At 42.3% G+C, this 23,106-nt stretch overlaps 1 protein-coding gene across 4 annotated transcripts in view; it reads left to right on the top strand.

The window, feature by feature from the left end:
* Positions 1 to 23,106, top strand: part of CREB5 (cAMP responsive element binding protein 5) — a 426,750-nt gene that overhangs the window by 164,834 nt on the left and 238,810 nt on the right. For all 4 annotated transcript variants that reach the window (XM_032758510.2, XM_058446185.1, XM_058446186.1 and 1 more), the window contains one exon: positions 686 to 858. In XM_032758510.2, the coding sequence (XP_032614401.1) occupies positions 686 to 858 (173 nt within the window). The remainder of the gene's footprint in view (positions 1 to 685; positions 859 to 23,106) is intronic.

Here is a 23,106-nt window from a genome sequence, read left to right as displayed (position 1 = left end):
AAGTAACTAGACGCTTGATTATTGTTCTGTGTTTCCATTACTCCATGCATGCATTGTGAGAGATGGATTTTATGAAAATACAGCAGAAAGCAGCAACTCTTGTTCTGATCATTGGATCCCAGATGTCTTGTCATGTATTTCAATCATCCATCCTCATTCCACAGGTTGTTGAGCTTGTGTCCTCAGTCCTGAGATTATGATTTGGAAAGGTAGTCGTTTTCTTAAAAAATGTATATATATGGTTGGGCACTCTTATAGGACTAAAAATGAGAGGGTAAAAACCGGTGTGCTTGTCATGCAAAGCAGGATGCAGAATGACTATTCACTAAATCACAATATTATGCACTTACCACAAAAATCATTTTCAAATCTGATATTCATCCTCCAAGTCAGAGAAGGCAGGCACTAAATATCTCTGATGCAAACTTCACATAAGGATGGCAGGAGAGTGGTAAGGAAACTTTAAGGCATTTTCTCACATGCTTTACTCTAAGGGTGAGTAGTTATTTTTCATCTCCTCGTAGCTGTATGTTATAACAAGATGAATGGGCCCATGGCTTGCCGGAAGCCATAACTCTCTATATAGCTGACATGACGAGATTCCCAGTTTTGGCCTTTGAGAGCTTGAGAGTAGAATAAAAACATTGACTCCTCCTGACCTTTCCCCTGTGTCTTCTCTGGGCAGAATATCTCGATGCATAATGCAGTTGGTGGGGCCATGACGGGGCCCGGAACTCACCAGCTTAGCAGCGCTCGGCTGCCCAACCACGACACCAGCGTTGTGATTCAGCAAGCCATGCCGTCGCCCCAGTCCAGCTCTGTCATCACTCAGGCACCTTCCACCAACCGCCAGATCGGGTAAGGAGCCCTCCTCGGCTGCCCCTGGGTCCTGGCTGGAACTCAGGAAATGTCCTGGACTTTCTCCTGGTTTCTGGTGCTCAGATTGGTTGGTTTTTCTGGCTGTCATGATATTGCCTAGAGCTCAGAGTGATGCTTTTGATGGGAGAAAGGAGGAGTCTCCACTTGGTAGAAGCTGTTTTGATCCTGGACTTTGGGTGGTAGGGGTGGGGTGGGGAGCAAGTCATTCTGTGTCATCATTTCTTCAGACAAGATTTATGAACTTTAAGATGACTGTGGGAAAACCCATGGTTGTTATGGAGACCAGAGTATAGTGTGCAGAACAAACATGGTGGAGGGAAGTTCTACCAGCTCAGCCTTGTCTCCAACAGAGTGTGCCTTTCCCTTCCTGGGAGCTGCCACACTCATCACCTCATCTTCTGTGTACAGCAATCCCTCCTTGTCCATGAGAGATAAGTTCCAAGCTGCCCAGTGGATACCTGAAAGTGCAGATAGCACCAAACCCTGTGTGTAATATGTGTTTTCCATCTGATAACTGAGATAGCTATTAAGTGACTACTGGGTGGGTCGTGTCCACAATGTGGACACGGTGGACAGGAGGGATGATTCACATCCTGGGAGGCATGGCTTGAGATGGCATGAAGTTTCATCATGCTACTCAGAATGGTGAGCAGTTTAAAACTTGTGAATTGTTTATTTCTGGAATTTTCCTTTTAATATTTTTGGACCATGATTAACTGAAACTGTAGAAAGCAAAACCATGGATAAGGGGGACCACCATATTTCCACAGTCGTCCTGCCCTCTGCTCATTCTTCCCTGCTTCTCCTTCTTGTAACTGCCTCCTTACTAGCCCTCTCCTTCCTGTTACTGCCTCCTTATTAGCCCTCCCCTTCCTCTACATTGGTCCATGCTGATTTCCACAGTAGACAAAGCAAAGAAAGCAGGCCCCCTCTCTCATTTATGCAAATGGACAATACTGGGCATTGAGGAAAAATTGGTAGAAAGATCCTGTCATTGAACACCAGACACTCCATGTCATATGATGGAAAGAGCTCTCCCTTCTGGGTATCCTGTGTTACCTCTAGCCCCTTGCTATATGCCAAGTGTGGTCTGAGGATCCGCAGCGGGGGCATTTCCAGGAAGCTTCTCAGAAACGCAGAATCTCTGGCCCAGCTTCCTTATCGCTGGTGAGGATGGTGTGAGGATGGTGTCTGTTCTTTCCCACCTCACGAGAGTAAAGATGAAATAAAAGATTTAAGAGCATATGGGTTCTTAGGAAGAAAAGGTAATAACTTGAAGCCAAAGAGCTGTGATAAAGTTCCATTGCTGGCTGCTGAGAACTGGCTGCTCTATGCTTCCAGAATTCTGTTTAAAATGAGAAGGGGCGCTTGCTGTGTTTGGTATGTGCATCAACATTCTGTTTGAATTTTCAGTCAAATATTGGAAGTGATAATTAAAAACTTAGAAACTGCACCACAATTTGTCAGTAGGTCTTTTCCCTCTTGTTTTTCGGTGTTATAGGAATTCCAGACCCACAGGGAACACTGGCTTATTCCTCCCTAGGATATTCCAGAAGGGGCACCTTGTCTCACATTTTCAACTTACCAGGAATGGCTGTGATACGTTAAGACCCACCTTAAGAAATGAGAGTAATGGGTAATGGGTAATGACCATTTTGTGAGTTTGCTGTGGGTGCTTTTGGTTTTCTATTCAAGAAACAGAACATTAACCTGGCCCTTTGAATGCTTGGCTTTGTTGAAAGGAGTCAATGCTAGGTTGGTAAGTGTCTCTGCTAAATATTTCTTTTCTTCTCAAATGACCATGAGAGCAAATGTTGCTGCTATCTAAATCAAGAACCCATAGTATGCTAAGAGGGTGGGGTAGATTCATTAAAGACAGCATCTAGATCTCCAGGGACTTCTCTCAAGTGGCTTGGCTTTCAGCAGACAATTCACAGTTAGGCCAGCTAATTATAATTATTTTATTTTTCTTTCAAGGGGAAAAAACATAAAATGTGCTAGAGTTTACTAGCAGTTTTACAGCATTCCTTCCCCCCTGGAGTTCTCCTGCCTCCCTCTCCCTGCCACCCCCCACCAACTACCCTTTTGGAGGCCCTTAGTATTCGGCCATTGTTAGCACAAAGCTGGTCTTTATGAAACAGTCTTTTGAGGGCTAGCACTAAAGTTTAAGATGAGTGCCGACTCTGCTGATAATTTACCCAGCTGGCCCAGGACTGTACATTTGGGTGACATTTGTAGGCTGTGTCACCATGCCTGGGTGGAGGCGGGTGTTTCTCTGGTATGGATGCCTTTTGGACACACTCCATCTTCCCATTTATTCTCCAGCCTGGGGTGTTGTGTGTCGCTCCTGGTGTGTTCTAGGAGATAATTGTTACTTTTAGGACTCTGTCTCATTGCCAAGCCTGAGGGAAGCTATTTCTTTTAATCAGATTCCTCCCTGGTGTGTTTGCCATGTTGATTCAAACCCGCACATCTTGTCATTTACATTTTTTTCCATCCAAAACCTTGCCCGGATGATCCTGGAGACTCAGCAAGAAATAACCCAACTCATCTCACCAGTGGATTCAGTATGAAACTCTAGGTGGTAACATTTGGGGATGGTTGACTCTTTTATTTCTCTCAGGAAAGAGGAAATGAGTACTTATTTGAAAACATGAGTTCCCTCTGGAGACTGTGTCTTTAAATGAGCATTTGAAATTGCAGATAGCTTTTTTTTTTTTACTTTATTTTACTTTTTTGAGGCTGCACAGAACCATATTGTAGTAATATTCTGATTTTTATCACAACCTCAAATATTTAAGTGTCAAAATCTGGCCAAGCCACCTGCAAATGTTTGCCATGGCTACTGGCCAAGAAAAACAGCAAACAGCAATGAAAGTCTTCATTCAGGCTCAGTGCTTAAGCTGCATCCAGCCAGAAAGGCTGGGACCCACCTGTGCCCACGCACAGTGCTCTTGTGCTGCAGCCAGCGGGTGTGTTCATGGCTGAGACTTTGTGGGAGAGGGGGGCGCCTGGCTCCTGCTCCCCCCTCTTCCCTTCCCTTCTATCAGTGCTTGGCTGCTTCAGGCAACCTCATGTTCTCGCTCTTCTCTGTCTCCCTCTCTTCACAGTACAAAATTTAAGCTTGGAGGCTTGAATGTATTGAGAGAGCTATCAACATAAAGGACTTGAAAATGGGAGTAGTGCCAGTTATCAGGGAGGACTTTGGGGACAAAGGGTAGGCATCCTTGTAAGCATTTGATTTTCATGCTTTTTGAACAGGCACTGAGCCAAACCAGACCAAAATGAGTGCAAATGCAAAAATCTAAAGAAGTAATGTTAAAAGGAAGTAGACAAACAACACGTGCAACTTCCATTCCATACCACAGCAATCCATACCATGCCCTGTGCTCAATTCTGTGAAAGTAGTGCCATTACCTCAATAGAAACCAGAGGTAAATATAAATATCTCAAATTGCTCTTGTGTGGTTGGGCAGGCTAGAAAAACACACAGCTATGGAGAGTGTGGGAGGCATCCCCAAACTAGTGACTACTTGTGCTTAGTCAAACTGGCAGATGCTCTGCCAGGAAGAGTGTCTTTGGCTGATTGATGGTAGCATTTTCAGAGATAAGTTTCCCAGATGGAAAAAAGAGTGCGCCACGGGCTGTGGGGCAGACAAGTGAGACAGAAAACAAGCATGTATTAAATAGAGATAAAATCGATTCAGCCTTGAACCAAATATGTGGCAGAATCCAAACAGTATCTCTCCTCCAGTCATTTTTATTAGCTATCATGTAACAGGCTCATTAATTCAGGATCAAGTCAGCAAAGCTTGGGAAAATGGCAGAAGGGTAGGTAGCACTACTGGAAGTTCACACACTCTCTCTGTCTCTCTGTTTCTTATCATCTAAGACATTTTTGTAGGAGTCAATAATCAGTTGAGTAGATGGCTATAATCTTAATAGATCCCAGCTTTCTTAACTGAGTTGATTCTTCTTTATGGATAAGTGATAGTATATAATTTACACTCAGTAATTCTTCAGGAGAGCAACGAAGATAATATGGAATTTGGAGTTCTACAAGAATGGATATCAGTACAGAGCTCTGACAGGTTATGGGAGACGCTTCCAAAATATTCTACACATTTTTTTCTTACCTTTTACTTATTTATAGGGCACTGGCCAAATATATCTGACATCAGAATATACAAATGTGGAGTATTCTGGTTAAGAGAATGAATTGGCCAGCTGTACCAGGAAACTCAGAAATATGTTCAACAGAATGCATATATGAAGACATTTATGTAAAAAAAACCCTCTCTGATTTTACACCAATTTTAATCCTGGAACATATACTTCCACATGATGTGTAACTTAGGCATTTGGTTATAAACCCTATTTGCATGGGGCTGTAGCTAGACAACAGAGACATAAAACTTAGCCAGAAATTTATATAAAATATCATAGAAGAAAATCTTGTTTTATGTAAAGACGAAAAGGTGCCAAGACTTATCATAAATTGTACCTCCTCTTACCTTTTCTGTGCCTCTTTATCCCTTTTCTCTTTGCAATCCCAGATGCTATGTGTCATGCAGAATATTAGATGTAGTTCAATGGACATGGCTGAGGAAAACAACAAACAAACAAAGAAAAGTAATAATAAAAAGAAAAGCTGATTACATCTCAAAATTTGTTGGTGGCAGAAGCAATGCTACGAGTCATGTGGCTTTGCTGTATGAGTTAACATTCCTGCCCAGTGTTCCCTCAAGATGGGGATGTTAATAGATTTGAGGAGTTTGTGTCATTGTTGCTGGAGGTGGGGGAAAGAACAGTAGAGAAGTCGGCAAATGATGCCATCACTGAAGGTCATGGCTTAAAGAAGACCTAAATAACAAAGCAGCTTACAGGTTAAGAGTGTGTTTGCCCTGTCAATGCATATGTGTATGAATCCATTTTTAAGAGCTTTCTAAAGCTCCTCGACCCAAAGTGAGCATAAGTAAGACTGTCACTATCTACCACAGACTAATGCTGGGGACATTCAGGCCAGCCTCCTTCCTGCTGGAGGCAGCCGGGCAGCAGGTCCCAGCTTGTCACTGGTCCTTAGCCCTTAGCCAGGACAACTTGAAGCCCCTTTGGGTAATGCAGACCAGAAGTCATTATTTCCTGCTTTGTGTTTTGCTGAATATCATGGCTATGAACATAGCTTTGTTGTTGGAAAGTTGCTGGATCTTTCACAACCCCAAGAACATTTACGAGGGCCTTTCCGGGGGATGCTTTCTGGGAGGGTTGACAGACTTAACCATATGGCTCCCGTTAAATCCCATGCAGAGCCTTGAGAAATTACCTCTGACAAGGGGGCCGGCAGCCTTCCACTCACAGGGTTTTATGTGTGGAACGAAACATTAAGTACTGATACTTGAGGAAATATAATGTTTCTTAACATTCAAAAGTTGTAACACCACATGGTATTGTGGTCAGATGAAGGGGGTAGAGCCAGAACATGGGAGCACATGGCTGGGTATTCCAAGAGGCAGAAAAATACCCTAGCTCTCGTCTTCGAATCTGGTTCTTGCCTCTGATTCTTCAGGTAAGCATTGTGTCTTAGTGTCATCTCAGCCTCCCACCTGGAACACAGCAAGCCTGCTCTACTTGGGAGAGAAAATCCGAGGTAACTCCCTGATGGCTCAAGCCCTTCATTAGAAAGGGCCTTGATGCTGACACTGAAGAAGAGAAAGGAAGCTAATATTTATTCAGGATCTACTATGTGTCAGGCACTGAGCTAGCTTTGCATGTTATTTCCTGTAATTCTTCAGTAGCTCAGAGAGGTAGCTGTTATTTACCCCAATATTATTGCTCCAAGAAGAAAAGTAACTTGTCCAAAGTCACCCAGCCAGGGAGATAAACAGAGTTTTGAATATGGGTCTATTGGACTCAAAAGCACATGTTTCCCCATGCTTCTGACCGTGGCAATACCAGTGCCATGAAAGACCCATGAGTGTGCCTGAGATTGGCAGAATCATCTATGCACAGGAGTTAGCTAATGCTCAGTCTATCTGGTTACAGTGCCAGACACTTCATCCCCTCATGTGTAAGAAAACTATAGCATCACAAAGAAGTGACGGCCCTGTCTCCAACATTTGGTTGCTCTATATTTGGCTTCTTAGCTTGCAGGAAGACCACTATTCCCTGCCCAAATGCAGTTCAACTTCCAGATTTGTTCCACTTCCTGAGGGGACAGGTGACTTTGCCTGTGAGCTTTTCTTGGAGGAAGACTTCATTTCTGGAACTTCTACACAGAACCTGGCCCTCAGAGTTCCTGAAGCTTCCCTGTAAGTGTCTCAGGGTGCATTTCCTCCCTCCTATTTTTGGAAAAGATAGGCACAAATGAGGGACTACTTCTACAGCAACTAGCCTGGGATCATTCTTTCTGTGCTTACAGTAAATCTAGACATTTGTTCTTTTGTGCAGCATATTGAAAAGATATGCCTGGAAGACAAGAGCTTGCTCAGAGCAAAACCATGTCAGGTCAGAGGAGAGTCAAGGAAAAGCATTGTCATGGGTTCAGAGGTCATGGGTTTTAGACATTCAGGCTCTGCCATTTAAAAGATTTGCCGCCTTGGCTAAGCGCTCAGCTTCCCCAGGCCTGGTTTCCTTTACCTACATAAAGAGGGGTTAGCCAATTAATTGAGTCAGTCTCAGCTCCAAAATTCTCATTCATTGCCTCTTTTCTGTCTCAAATGTATTCTCTCTTTTGGTTTGTTTTCTTCCAGGAGCCAAGTTTGGCAGAAGCTCTAGATTATCTGACCTCCTAGATATGTTCATATAGCCCAGAGAGTGAGAACAGAATAGGGTTTGGGAAGAGAAGCCCACGGCAGTAAAAGGGAGGGGTCCTAACATATGAAGTCAGAGACACTTGACTTCTAGGATCAACTCTTAGGTGAATAACAGCAATCTCTTCTCTTTGTCAGGTGCTGTTTACAAGGCACATGTCTACTAGTTTAGCATGCATGATTCTGTTACCTGGGAATTAATACACCCATTTTGCAGCTGAGTAAAGTAAGGTTCAGAGATTAAGTGACTTGCACCAGGTCATAGTGATAGTGGCCAGAGCCAGAACTCGAATCCAGACCACCTACTCCATGCACTATCCCACAGTTCCCAAGAAACTTAACTTGCCCAGGTTTAAGTTTTTTCACGTGTAAAATTGAGGGGTGGGGTACCACTAGAAAATTCTCAAAGTTCTTTTCAGCACTAAAATGTTAATGATTTTCATAATGAATTTAATTTTGTAAACTACTTGGTAAGGTAACTTCTCTGGGGACTTGGTGCTGTGTGCATGACTAGGTATAGCTTCCTCTCTTGAAGTAATCTTATCAGGAAATTGTTCTTTTATTCTCACTTTGCTAACAGTGGCTTATTTTTGGAGCTTTAACTAGAAAAACACCTAAAATAGTAAACATGTAAAACAAGTCCAATGCAAGAGATCTGGATGATGGTTTTGCCAGACACAGTTCTATAGGAAAATGAAGTCCACTGTCTTATATTCTAGAATTATTATTATTTGGGGAATTATTTTGTGGAAGATCTGAAACAAAGCTTTAGCTCATATCACTGGTTAGTGTCTTCCTCTGTGTAAGCCTTGGACAAAGTGCCATGTGAGTGAATATTTGGGAAGGAGAGTATGTAGTCTCCCATAATGCAAACTGAAAAAATTAACTGTTCTTTTCTGTACTTGTCATAGTTCCTACATCAAGATTGGCTTAGTATTTCCTGTTTACAAATCCAGAAGCAAGAATGAAAACCTAGCAGGTTCACATGGCTTGTGGTGTTTAGAGAGAGTCCCATGACTGAATATAACCATTTATTGAAGAATATCAAAAAGAGTATTAACATGGGAAAATGATTAGTATGTGCAGTGCCCTGTGTGAACTGAACATGTTAGGAGAAACTTGAATTGAACCTGGTAATTCAGAGCTGGTCCTTTGGAACTGGAAGTACACTTTGCTTTTTTGAAGATTGAACATGTCCAAGTAATAGGGTGGTGTCCCAATGGGCATTTCAGATATTTGGAGCTTTTATATTCTATAATACTGTATGTCTCATAAAATGTAAATCACTCTTGTCTGAACCGTTTGATAGATTCTGAATTAAAAAAGAAGCATTAATCTAGAAATTTGGAGATAGCCTATGATGCCCTTTGCATGTATGATATATTCATGTAATCAGATACTTTGAGATTCAAAAGACAGCTCATTCAACAGGTTCTTTACTATGTATTTTTCATTTATGTTTCACCAAATAAATTTTCTCTACAATCATCTTTTATATCCTTTCTAATGAAGATTTAAAGATTACATAAACACCATTAGCATTTTACCTTTGATTGAATCAGAATAACACATAAACATCCAATTTGATCTCAGATTTTGAATGTAAAGGGAATCCTTGATATTAACATTCTGGTATATACAGATGGAATCCTATTTCAATGAGGCAGTGCAACACCATTGCTCTAGGGATAGAAAGCCAAGGCTGGTGACTCTGACCGTACCATGCACGAGCTCTAGACTTTGAACAGGCTTCTTTACTCTGCTGGGGGCCTGACTTTTCCATCTTATAAAAAGAAAGAATGAAACTAGGTTGTCTAAAAAATGCTTTCTCCTTGCTCAAATTCCCAGTAATTCGGGAACAAGCTCTTATGAACAAGTGTGTTTCCTTATCATGGCTCACACCCTACAACAACACTACTTGGCTGACATAGACTGCTGAAGAAGAATTCTACAAAATGCATTCATTCACATTTAGCAGGTAGTCTAGTAATCCATTTGCCAGGTATGTTGTGCTTTTGGCAAATATCAACTAAAAGTTCCTGTAGTGTAATAAACATTCTTAATGGTACCAGACACATTTAAAAGAATTTGGAGTTTTATAGTTTTCCCCCCTTTGGCAAAGTGCATTTTGGCTGATGATTAGGCCAGTAAAGTCTGTAAAATGATAGGACCCTTGTGAGCATTGGGTAGCGACATGATGGAATGTGCTTGGTTTGCTTTTGCAGAGTCACAGAGCTTTGCAGAGAACAGATGGCCCCAAACATCTTTGAAATGCTAGAAATGACTTCCTGAATAACCACATGCCCATCATATCTTGGTCCAGCGATGGTAATTCACAAGCCAAACACACAGCACTTTACAGCTGACCTCCAATGTATTATTTTTAGTCTATGGAATGCATTAACATTTTCTACATGAATAATCATAATGATAACTGGAACCTGGAAGAGAAAATACCCATCCCCAAATCACTGAGCCATTGAAAACTTGTCAGATGAGCAATGACATTCTTAGAATCTATAGGGGCAGGAGGCTAAGCATTTGACAGACTCTCAGGGATCTCTGCTTAGCATGTCACTTCATCTCATTTTTCTCAACAGTCTTGCTCAAATTGCATATTTACAGAGGCAAGCAGTAAGGTACTAGATTAAAGAGAAGGTAAATGAAGTAGTAGCTGATTCCATTCCAGTATTGTTTGGGTTGTGGGAGGGAAGCCTACTGGATGAATCTGCAAACTCAGTAAAACCAGTCTACTTCTAAAGTCCTTCCAAAGCCCCATGTTGAGTCAGTGTATATTTTAAATGCCAAAACTAAACAAAAGGCAACCTATAAATGCATATTCCAAATCATAGACTTTCTAAAACATTGAAAGAATTAATTTAAAATAATTCAACTAAGCTTCATACTGTTAGAGGTGACTGAGGAATTTTACAGACCAGGTACACCCAAATAAAAATCTGATGAAATGAAAGTCTGGAATTGGAGAAAGTTGAAGACTTTTAACTAAAAGGAAAATGAGGGGTGTGTGGGGGGGGACATGGGGTGTCAACTGCTAGATTTGTCCCAATCCCCCCACCACACACACACACACACACACACAGTAGATAGCTGCTACTTATGTAGCGCAGCTCTGTAGTCAGGCACTTCTCAGAGAACCAGAGGAGTGAGTTTGTCGAAATGTCATTTGGCAAATTGGTGTGTGTGTGTGTGTGTGTGTGTGTGTGTGTGTGTGTGATAGAGAGAGAGAGAGATTTTTATAAAAAGTGTGTGAAACTTTGACTACCCCACCTGAAGCCACAGACAACCAGCCTTATATTGGGGCCACTGCATTCCATAATTATTATTGCCATTAGGAATAATTATTATTTGCTTGGTTGAGTTGGCAGTTTGGAGCCTGCCTGAGACAGAGGCTTCTCAAAGGAGCCACAGAACACAAAGGCCCGACCAATCACCCACAAGTGCTTCAACATGTTTGGACGACGTCCTTCTCTTGGTTCATTTCATTGGGTTTCATACCCATTGAGCTTCAAATTGAATGAAAAGTGCATCAGATACAAAACCAGCATGAATGAGTGCTGGCACTCAGGAAGCTTTTTTGATTGGAGGTCTGAATTCTTGGCTTTTCTCAAGTCTGGAGATGAAAGTTAATTTTTTTCATGACACTGTGTTCCTCTAATTAAAAATAGAAAAATAAATAACAAGATGGGTCTTCAGTTAGAGGCTAGGTTTGAAACAGTCTAAGAGACAAAGTGCAGAAGAATGAGGAAACCCCGAGCCAAAAAGCAGCAAGGCTGTTTAGGAGGCAGAACAGTGACAACTTGAACTTTATTTTTTTCCCAATGTGTTTAACCTTCTTGCACACAAACTCCAGATTCCAGATTTTGTATTATTTCTTCTTTCCTTTGCTGTATCATTTCAAAATAACTGTGCCTGAATATTCCTCCAGCCCTCTTTAGAGATCTCAGAGAAAGTGTGGCCAGGGGATTTTTTAACCAGTGGAGTGTTCACAACAGAAGCCGTGCCTGGTGAAAAGGCTCACCAAGCCATTAAAGAGAAAAGAGTATGACAAGACATTCTTCCAGACGTTATTTTTCCCATAGACTTGGTTGGTTCCTTGCCAAGGCCTGTACCACAGTCACAGGCAGAGGCCTGCGGGTGCTTAAAGAGAATTGCAAACGCCCTCAAGTATGGGTGTCTCTCTCCTCCCCTTTACCTCTTCCTCCCATAGTGGTTGTTTGTAGCTCAAGTTGTTGAATCAGACCCTCGAGAGCTTCCTAAGAAAGGCTGAATCAGAAGAAAACACTCAACAGTTACTGTGTCAGGCCCACTACAGTACAGTGAATGTTAGCTTTGTCTCCACAGGCACCCAAACAATCTGTCAAGCATGGCAAAGCCAACTGTGATTTTTAGACAGGTCAAGGAAGACCCGGGTGACCTCGCTGGAAGCAAGGGAGCCGCCATGTCTGGGTAATCAATGCCCTGTCTGCCTGTCAAGAATGCAGGTGACTTGGTGCACACCTTCTCACAGATGTAGTGCCAGGGTGGGGTGAGAAAGAAGAACCTCCTCTCCCATTCTAGGCATTGGAAAGATACTTCTTTTGCTATTACCCTTTGCACAAAAGGTTCTTTGGGTGAATGCCCCTGTATGAATAAGAAGTAAATGAAAGTTGTACTGTAGTGATTTCTGGGGATTTGTGGTCCTGGATATTTATATAGAAAAACTGTTTAGTGGGAAAATATTGCAAAGGAACATTCCTGTCTGGGTTTTTATAAAAGATGACAAAATTGTGCTGTAAAGAAACAGAAATCCCGCACTTTCTCAGTAGTATTAAAGCCTGTCCTTAGGTAAAATTTCATGGGAGTATAGAGTTGCTGCTTTTTCATTTTTCATTTGTTCTTGGAATTTAGGGGTAGAGAAAGGCCAAGGGAAATGGCCTTCATCAGCAAGGAGTTTAATAAAGACAGAACTTTGATTTGTTCATTCTCAATGGTAACCTTCACGGGGAACCGCATTTTTACGAAGTCACAGTAGTGTATTCAGTTCTTAATGTTCTTAAGTTCTTTGTATCAGTTCTTAATTAGTTCCATTGTTAACTTTTACATCAAAGACGCTGTTACATCAACTTCTTTTTAGTCTTTCGATAGGAAGCTTGTTTTCAAGGTGTTTCCATGAAAAGCATTTGATCCTTCATGTTTCCGTGATGGATTTCTCTGGAAAGCTGGGAGTTGTCCAAAGTCTAACTGTTATATCAGTTTTTATGGTGATGGGTCTCATTTTTCTTCTAGTATACATTATCTTCTCTACTAACTGACTTAATTTTCAGTCCTTATCTCCAGTCAAGAAATGAAAAGAACTTACAATTTTTGTTAATTGTACTGAAATTAGACATGTGGTGAGTTTTAGAGGAGCGTCCAAACAGAGCTGGATTCCATCAGAGCCTTGAGGAAAGTTAGATGGCAGAAACCAAGGGAGAAGAGGGCAGAACACAGGCTGACATATGACAATTCTTGGGAAACTGTTTAAATTTCTTGGGAAAAACAAGATAACTGATGGTTTTTAAAAAATTAAATAAATAGCAGGCAGATCCCAGAACATTGTAATGTGAAATCTAGGTGCCATAATATAAAGATGAATTATTAAAATATGGGCACCTCGAATCCACTAACTTGGACCCAACAGAGCCTGCCCAGGGGCTGCCAAGCATGAGGGGTGTGGAGATTGGCCAGGTGGGCAGGGCTCCCCATTTCCCAGGTATGTCTTCAGCCGCAGCAGCTTCACATATGTGAACTTAGTTGGGTTTCCGCATAAGCATTTCTTTGAACAAAGGACTCTTCAGCAAGAGCATAGTTTGAAAACTACAAAATTGGAAGATGCTTTTCTCTCTATGTACCACAAACGAGGAAAAGTGAATTACTGGGTATGGTTAAGCAAGTACCATCTTGAAGATCAATTTCCGGGAGAACCAGTGATGCCATCATCATCATGGAAAGTGGATGAGGTTGGACAGGCAAGCTGTGGCTTCCGAGGTGATAGGTGATTGGGGGGAGAATAAAACATGAAATAACTTTTAGCAATTGGATGCGAGGGAAGAAAATCATCAGAAGGGAAACAGAGACTTCATGGGGATCTGTCCATTTCAATCTCTCAGGAAAGGGTAGAACAACAATAACAAAGGAAGTTGTATCATTTCAGTCTACCCTTTTAGGCAGGGCATACTCACACATGATTGCAAGGAGGTGCCCACGGCACTGAGCTCCAAGAGGAGCAGAGAGGCAGCATTCATGGGCAGAGCTGCCTGTGCTTCAGCCTCCACCTTCATTTTTATTTTTATTTTTATTTTTGAGATGGAGTTTCACTCTTGTTGCCCAGGCTGGAGTGCAATGGCATGATCTCGGCTCAATGCAACCTCTGCCTCCTGGGTTCAAGTGATACCCCTGCCTCAGCCTCCAGAGTAGCCGGGATTACAGGCATGTGCCCCCATGCCCGGCTAATTTTGTATTTTTAGTAGAGACAGGGTTTCTCCATGCTGGTCAGGCTGGTCTCGAACTCCCAACCTGAGGTGATCTGCCCCCCTCAGCCTCCCAAAGTGCTGGGATTACAGGATGAGCCACCGTGCCAGGCACAGCCTCCACCTTCAACCTGCACACCTCCACTCCACTTTTTAGTTTAGTCTGCCAGGATTTCACTATCATCTTTTCCTCTCTCTTCACAATTTCACCTCTACCACAGTCAAGCCTGAACTCTGCCGGTGGGAATATCTCACGGAATGTAATGATGACTTCCTGAGGTCTCCTTCTCAGTGCCCAGCCCCTGGGACAGTCCTTTACTTCTTCCTCCTTCCCAGGCTCAGAGTGTCCTCATCTCACAGGCGAGGCCCTGTGGTTTCCCTCTTTAATTATTGCATGTATGTTGTCATGAACTGAATTGTGTCCCCTCAAAAATATGTGTTGAAGTCCTAACCCCTGGCCCCTGCGGATGGGACCTGATTTGGAAATAGGGTCTGTAATCAGGTTAAGATGACATTGTGGAGGATTTGGGTGAGTCCTAAATACAATGACTGGTGTCCTTATAAGAAGGCCATGTGGAGACACAGGGACTCAGAGACACACAGGGAGAGTGCCATGTGTCTGCAGAGGCATATATTGGAGGGACAGAGCTGTAAGCCAAGGAACGCCAGGGACTGCCAGCCACCACCAGAAGCCAGGAGCTGGGCATGGAGTAACTTTCCTTCAGAGCCCTGAGAAAGAACCCCTGCTGCTGACACCTTGATTTCAGACTTCTAACCTCCAGAACTGTGAAAAAATACATTTCTGTGGCTTTTAAACCACCCAGTTTGTGGTAATTTGTGACTGCAGCCCTAGAAAACGAATACATGTGTCTCCATGTAATTATGGATCTATCTGCTTTGCCAACGGAATCGTGGTTAAAAAAAAAAAACAAAACTATCACTCCATTCTCATTTTATTGAACTGTAACAGATGTGGGGGATAAATACGTTAAGGGAAAAAGCCAACTAAGAATAAAAACAAGACTACTTTCCGGAGAACAGCTATCTTGCTGTTGGGACCTGTTTGGTGAGATGCCCCCAGTTCTTGGTTCTCCATTTGTACAGAAAGGCAACGAAGAGGCCTGCTCTAGATCAAACAGATCCACAGTGACTATCTTCTATGAAAGATCTTAGTGGAGATGCATTTTACCTGGGCTGCAAACCTATACTGCCATAAACCTCCACTTTGAGGCAAACAAGGGAGTTTTTTCTTTAGCCTTGAATGCTCTGCTCAGTAGTAGTTGCTGGATTCTGAAGCACACACTTCTTGTTAATTAAGCTGTCTGCCCTATAATTTGCAGAGAATGGAAGATCAGCATTGCAGAGAGGTATGGGGGCTTTTCAACTCAGCCTTCTAAGATGTTCTTAGCAGCTAATGACATTCTAGCAGCCCTGAACCAACTTCCTGTGTGGACACAGAAGGAAAGGACACCAGGGACTTACCTGGGGAAGGAGAGCCCGGGGTGGGCCTTGTTTTTCCGTGTGTGTGTTTGTGTGTTTCTGCAGACACTGAGCTTAATCACTGAGAAATTTCTTTTAGGTGGTGCCTAATGCATCTCAGCCCCTCAGCCGGAGGGCTAGGGCTCATTTTCATGACCGATCAGAGTTTTAACTGCTGCACTCCTAATACATGTTTTTGAAAAAGGAAGTAGCTTATGTGACAGGACTGTTCTTTTGATCTGTTAACTTTTCCTAATTCTTTTTGAAGCATCCTCTGCCTCATTCCCTGGCTCTGAGTGATTTAAAGGCAAAGTCCTTGAGTTTATATGCTCCCAGAAACCTAATGCTCCCAGAAATCCAATAAAGCCCCACCACCAGAATTGTTCTGGGGCATGAGGGGGGCAAGAGATGACCACCCAGAGTGAGCCTGCATGGGAGGGTGTTAAAAGCAACTAGACATATTCATTGTCTGAGGCTCTCATTGAGTCAGGATGGGTGCAGGCTGCAGACACCTGTGCGGTCGGAACTAGGTTAACAATTACTTGAACGTTTGAAAATTTAATACTTTCAGTCAGGGAAGTGTATTTACCTTTGAGCATAACAGATAATAAAGGGCCTCTTTGGCTGCATAACCTCCCTATTTGTTTGAATTCTCCTATCTTTAGAACTTTGCATTTTTTTGGGATGGAGTGATCCTGGGTTTTCTATTTCTCAAGGGCTCATCAAATCACTATGTCATCTTGATTCCCTTACTATTTTTAATAAGCCAGAAAATGGAAGCAATTCCCCCAGTCAGACCACTGAGTTGGTTTGAAGGGACGCCTGCAAAAGCCCATGCTCCTTGTGGTCCTCACTGTCACAGGCCAGAAATCTGCGTGGGCATCTTCCAAACCCATGTTTCTCTAGAGTCCTGATGAAAGACCCCTCAGTGAGTATGGTGGCTGCCACGACAGGAGGAGACGAGGAGGAGGCAGCGAGATCCCCCAGAGAAGCTCAGAGCTCTGGGAGGGGCCCAGGTTGTTCTTTCAATCTTTCTAAAATAGGAATTAGCAAAATAATAATAATTGTAAAGAAACTTCCTACAGTTCTACCCCAGTAAAAGCAATAGGGTACCTGCCCCTGCCAGCCCTCTGGACAGCCCCCTTCCCTTTCCAGCTGAAGTCTGACCTCAGTCTCTTTGCAGGGCTTATTCATTCTTTTGGAGCTTTCTCACTTCCATAAAGAGTAGAGAATTATAAGGGCGAAGAAAAGAGGTCAGAGTAAATTTAATCACATTCACCAGCAAGCATTTTCTTGTGGTGTGATAGAGAGAAGTAGGGAAGCAACATGAATTCCAGACCTCGAAATCATTAAAAAATTCCAAACTAAATACAAAACAAGTTCTAATTTAATAAGCCTTCTAAAAGTGGTTTGTAAGCAAACTCGAGTAATAATCACATTCTGTCTGGCAGCAACAAGTGGGAAAGAATGGGACGTCCCAGTGTGGCCTCAGGGCATGTTTGTCCATCCCACAAAACCACCCTTTGGTTTGGCATCACTTTTCCCACCTGGCAAATGCCTGGCTTAGAAGGGCTGCGGACCAGAGTGTCCTGGCAGCATCCCACAGGGCATTTCTGATGGCAAAAATCCAGACCCAAGGTGGAAAGAGTGGTCCAGCCATTGCTTCTGGAAGTCTCTTGCTATGTGACCAACAAAGATAACATCAGAACAACTCAAATGTCATTACAAAAGGTGGATTGTTACATTTATGGGATTCTAAATCGTTCATGTATTTATCTATACTTGGCTTCATTCCAAGAAAAGGATTTGAGGAGACAAAGAGAAAGTACAGTACAACAAGATTAAAACCAAAACAAAACAAAGCTACAGAAGAAAGGAAAATAGTATTAGAGAATTCTGAAACTGAAAGACACTGAAATGGTTTGCTGCTAATGACATTTGTCATAATTGCTGGCACCTTTTATGTAAAATCAGCATTGAAATCCACCGGTGCAGGGATCACACAGTGGAGCTTGTCTCTGGTACTGCAGTGGGATTTTTTGGGTACATGCTCAGCCTCACCTCACCATTGATGCTGTGAGTCATCAGTGTGCTGTTTGGGAACATGTGTTAATGAGCACTGAAAGAGCAGGCCAAAGGTAGCAGGATTCTTTGGGAGTTAAAAAAATACATTTTGTAAAACTAAGCAGACCATTGTGGAGGTGGACTGGGCTGCGAGTGGGGGTGGGGGAGGACAGACTCATATTAAAATCCTGATATAAAGTTCTAAGCAATGAATAAGAGGCTTAAATACATAAAGAGCAAGGCTAAATTTGGACCAATTTCCTGTGAAATCTCTTGTGTAATATTTTCAATTTGTGCTTGTTTAATGTGGTTTATTTTCCTAAGGTTCACGGTATAGGTTTTAAATTCAGCCTTGACTACACACATGTGTTGAGAGGTTATAAAACGAGAGCCAGCTCAGACCAGTCTCCAACTGGATGCCCTTTAGTGGAAAACATTACCTCCTTTTCAATACCTAAAATGTCTCCGTGGGCACAGATTTTGCCCTTCCATCCCATTTCCTGACTGCTTTTCTACCACCTGGTTTTACCAGTACTTGTCTAGTTACAATAGTGTACCCACGTATGCTATGGGGGGCTCTTCATTGCAGATCAGGGGTCCGGGGCTATTTGGGGCCAACTCTCTGTGCAATATCATGTTCTTGACAGAAAGGGATAATTCAACCCTTTGGGTTAAAATAGAGGAAAGATCTCAGGCTCTCCAGAAGACTCTGATTTGCAGTACAGAGTTCTAATTTTGGTCTCTTGGTATCCTGGATCACACCATCTTTTGGAGGGGGCCATTTCCTATATGTAGCGATACTGTTTCCGGTGACTTGAATACACTATGTAGCACCTATGTTGTAAAGTCAGATCTTAACAATATAAGGCCTCTGTTGTTCATGGTACTTACTACCTCAGATCCCATGTATTATAGTTACATGGGGTTTGTTTCCACATAGGTTTTAAGTCTGTAAAGCAGAAATTGTGCTTTATTCATTTCTGAATCTCCTAAACGCCCAGCATGTTATCTAGTACGGAGGAACTATATTGGTGTAAGTATGCATACACATATGGGCACAAAGGGTTGAAAGAGACATCACATATGTGCAGCTTCTTAATTTAAACAGTAGGAGATCAATAGGTAAGATAAGTAGTTGCAAAACTGTTTTTATCTTCTTCAGTACCTTTCAACAAAATGCACATCCTTCATTCAGCAAATATTTACCGAGGACCTGTTTTTTTCTAGGGATACACAAGCGTTAGAGCCTTCCAAGTCTAGGTTCCAAAACCATGCAAAACTGTACACAGTTCTAGCTTTCATTTGCAGCTCTGCCTATGACACAATGTGCGGCGATGTTGAAATCTGGCATCTTCTCCTTGCCCCTGCTGTATTTTCTTACCTATTTTTGGCTTCTGTTTTCTCTTGGCATGAGAATTTTTTTGAGATTGTGAATCTGGATTAGACGTGGTCAAGCAGTTGTTCTCCAAGCCTGTGTTTTCCCTGGAAGGGACAACATTATCATTGGCCAATGCTGGCTTTCTTCCCAGCAACGTAGCTCCTCTCTTCCCACCTGCCCAGCTTTCTAAATAAGTGCGGAGTCAGGAAACGAGCAGCTTAGAAATATAAGACTCACTCTGTGGTCACTTTTCCCTGACATTCTACTATGAAACATTTCAAACACATAGAAAAGCATGAAGAATTGTATATTCGCCACCTAACATTCTACAATGGCTCTTTGCTATACTTGCTTTATCATATAGCTGTACATCTATCCATCAATCAGTCTTACTTTTTGATGCATTTCTAAGTAAGTTGCAGACATCAGTAACTTTACTCCTAACCACTTCAGCATATGTATCATTAATAGAGTTGATATTTGGGCTGGGCGCGGTGGCTCACGCATGTCATCCCAGCACTTTGGGAGGCCGAGGTGGGCGGATCACGAGGTCAGGAGATCGAGACCATCCTGGCTAACACAGTGAAACCCCGTCTCTACTAAAAATATAAAAAATTAGCTGGGCGTGGTGGCAGGTGCCTGTAGTCCCAGCTACTCGGGAGGCTGAGGCAGGAGAATGGCGTGAACCCAGGAGGCGGAGCTTGCAGTGAGCCGAGATCGCGCCACTGCACTCCAGCCTGGGCAACAAAGCGAGACTCCGTCCCAAAAACAAAAAAACAAAAACAAAATAGAGTTGATATTTCTTTGTGGTTCTTTTAGTTGCTGTTTACAAATAGCGAAATGCATAAATCTTGAGTATATTTATGCCACTTTTCATATAGGATGTCATTTTCCTTTCTAGAGTCGCTTATTATCAAAAGGTAATCATGAAGATGAAAAAAGATTCTGTAATATCCACAGTTGGTATATTTAGGTAGTGAGTATTCCATTTTTTTCTCTGCCTAGGAGTATTTATTCTAGTGAGGAAGGAGCAGGAGAGAAAAGGGCTGTGTGAAGCTTCCATGTTAAGGGCCTCACCCTTGCACATAAACTATGTCAGCTCCTCTACTCCCTCTGTATCATCTCCTTTGTCTTAAGTCTTTTGTTGCTGTGACAGTAGGAAAGTATATCTGGTGGTATGGGACTCAGCTTTGTCATCATAAAACCCAAACTGAAAAAGTCAGGAAACAACAGGTGCTGGAGAGGATGTGGAGAAATAGGAACACTTTTACACTGTTGGTGGGACTGTAAACTAGTTCAACCATTGTGGAAGACAGTGTGGCAATTCCTCAGGGATCTAGAACTAGAAATACCATTTGACCCACTGATCCCATTACTGGGTATATACCCAAAGGATTATAAATCATGCTGCTATAAAGACACATGCACATGTATGTTTATTGCAGCACTATTCACAATAGCAAAGACTTGGAACCAACCCAAATGTCCAACAATGATAGACTGGATTAAGAAAATCTGGCACATATACACCATGGAACACCATGGAATACTATGCAGCCATAAAAAAGGATGAGTTCATGTCCTTTGTGGGGACATGGATGAAGCTGGAAACGATCATTCTCAGCAGACTGTCACAAGGACAAAAAACCAAACACCGCATGTTCTCACTCACACGTGGGAACTGAACAATGAGAATACTTGGACACAGGAAGGGGAACATCACACACCGGGGCCTGTTGTGGGGTGGGAGGAGCGGGGAGGGATAGCATTAGGAGATATACCTAATGTAAATGATGAGTTAATGGGTACAGCACACCAACATGCCACATGTATACATATGTAACAAACCTGACGTTATGCACATGTACCCTGGAACTTAAAGTATAATAATAATAATTTTTAAAAAAACCCAAACTGAAATCCAAGTTACACTGACTTTGGAAAAGTCATAATTAATCACTCAATGCCTCTGTTTCTGTTCCCTAATGTGTTAAAATGACGATATTGCCCTCCAAGCCTGTGGTGATGATGCCATAAGAACGGATAAAAATATCTGGCATATAGCAAAAGTCCTCAATGACATTATCATCCTCGTTATCACTAACTACCTGCTCAATGTGTGGTTAGGAGTAAGTGTATTTTTGTGTATAGTTAATTTAGAAAGACTTTGATGTCTTTCAGATTGCCAAAGTTAATTTTTTGCAAGATCAATGAACTTTTGAGGAAATACTGAGAATGTCCCTGTTCCCCACTGTTTTAATAAACATGAGCACTGTTTAGTCTCACATAAAATGTCTACTTTTACTCCAAACAGGATGACCAACTGATTTTCCTCACCATGTCTCTATCTTGTGTCCCTGGAGTCTTAGCAAGGGAAGAGCAATGGCCAAAGGGCATCATGTTTCCTCTACACAGCTTCTGGGTCTTCCTTTGTAGCTTGAAGTCACAGAGTGATTTATTTTTCACCCAAGCATAATGCCATTCCTTCAAGCAGTCGGGCTGAGAGGAGTCCTCTCTAGCTTCTCATGTCCATTGCCCTCCATATGAAATCAGCCACAGGTTCAATTGACTTTTTCCCCCTCTGTCCTTCCCAGGCCTCATGTTTTATGGTGGTTTGCTTAGTACCTTGCTTGTAATACTCAGAAAACATTTGTAGATTTGCTATGTCCTGAGACTATTTCTTAGAAACCTACATGGAGGAAGTTCAGCTCTTCCTAAGAACTAAACCACAGTTAATTGCTGCTTCCACCTGCCTTCAGAAACAATAAGGGGAATCCAGTTTAGGACTGGACGTTAGAAGCTACAGAAGCTTTTCCAGAAGGTGGACAAGGGCCAAGGGAGACTGTTTGGTAGTGCTATCAGAAGACCAAAAAAGGGACAATCTGAGCCCAAAGCTTTCTTTTGTATTGTGTCAGGAAAGGAAGACTATATGGCCTATCTGACTGTGGGGTGTAGGGAGTGGAGGTAAGTGCCAAATCTGACTATATGCAATGCTAATATAGTATTGGTAATACTATTATATTAGTAATTTCCCATCACTACGTGCTTGGGACTCATAGGCTCTCTGTGTGTGCCAGACACTTGCTAGAACAGCAAGTGAAGAAGCCCTGAGGGGGTATTCTGAGATTTCCAATTGAATTGAATTTGGATAGTCATAAATTGGATGAAGCCGTAATGCAGAACCCATGGTCATTGGTTCTGAAATTAGAGCTGAAGCAATTCTGATTCCTCAGACCCTTTAAGTTAGTCTTATCAGATCAGGCCATCACAGAGCAGATAGACAGGTAAGTCTCAGAGACCTCTGAACCCAATTAAAGTTATACCACAAAGAAATCAAACTCATGTGGTTTGCATTTCAGAGAGCTACATTTGGTGGGCTGTTCCTGTTTTAATTCGGTAACCTAATGCAGGCCATGTGAACATTTGAAACGCTTTTAACAGTTAAACCAGCTCAAATAACACAAAACCAGAGCAGCAATAAAGAATGAATTAAAGCTGATTGCAACTGTGGCCAACATAATTTTTGTCTTGCAAAGAACTTTGAGGGAATAGAATGCAGAAAGAGAGACGCGTATCTCCATTTTCAACTTGGAGTAAAGCAGCAGGCGCTTTTATTTCTTAAGCAAATGTTTGAAACAGATTAACTCAGAAGGTGTCCTTAAATCTTGAAGGGATTTTGGATGAGGGAGCAAGGGGGGTTGACATCCTTTTGAACTGAGAATATGGTAGTTAGTAGCTCTACATCACCCCCACGCTGCTGGGATGGTTAGCTCAGTGGGCAGAGGCGCAGCACTAAGTTTGCAGAGGTCAAGAGTTCAAACATGCATGGATCAGTTAGTCTCATATGGAGGAGGTGGAGAAGCAAAACCTGTTCAAGGGCTGTGGCCTGTTCTTCCCATCGGTCTACAAAAGGGTCACCAAGAAGTGAGAGGCTGAGATAATAATAGTGATCAGTTGATGTGTTCTATGTGCCAGGCCCTGTATTAGG

Source organism: Hylobates moloch, unplaced genomic scaffold (genome assembly GCF_009828535.3).
Source record: "Hylobates moloch isolate HMO894 unplaced genomic scaffold, HMol_V3 SCAFFOLD_1, whole genome shotgun sequence".
NCBI classification, from domain to species: Eukaryota; Metazoa; Chordata; class Mammalia; order Primates; family Hylobatidae; genus Hylobates; species Hylobates moloch.
Note: the sequence above shows the minus strand (reverse complement) of the source record. Positions and strands in the feature narration are given on the sequence as shown.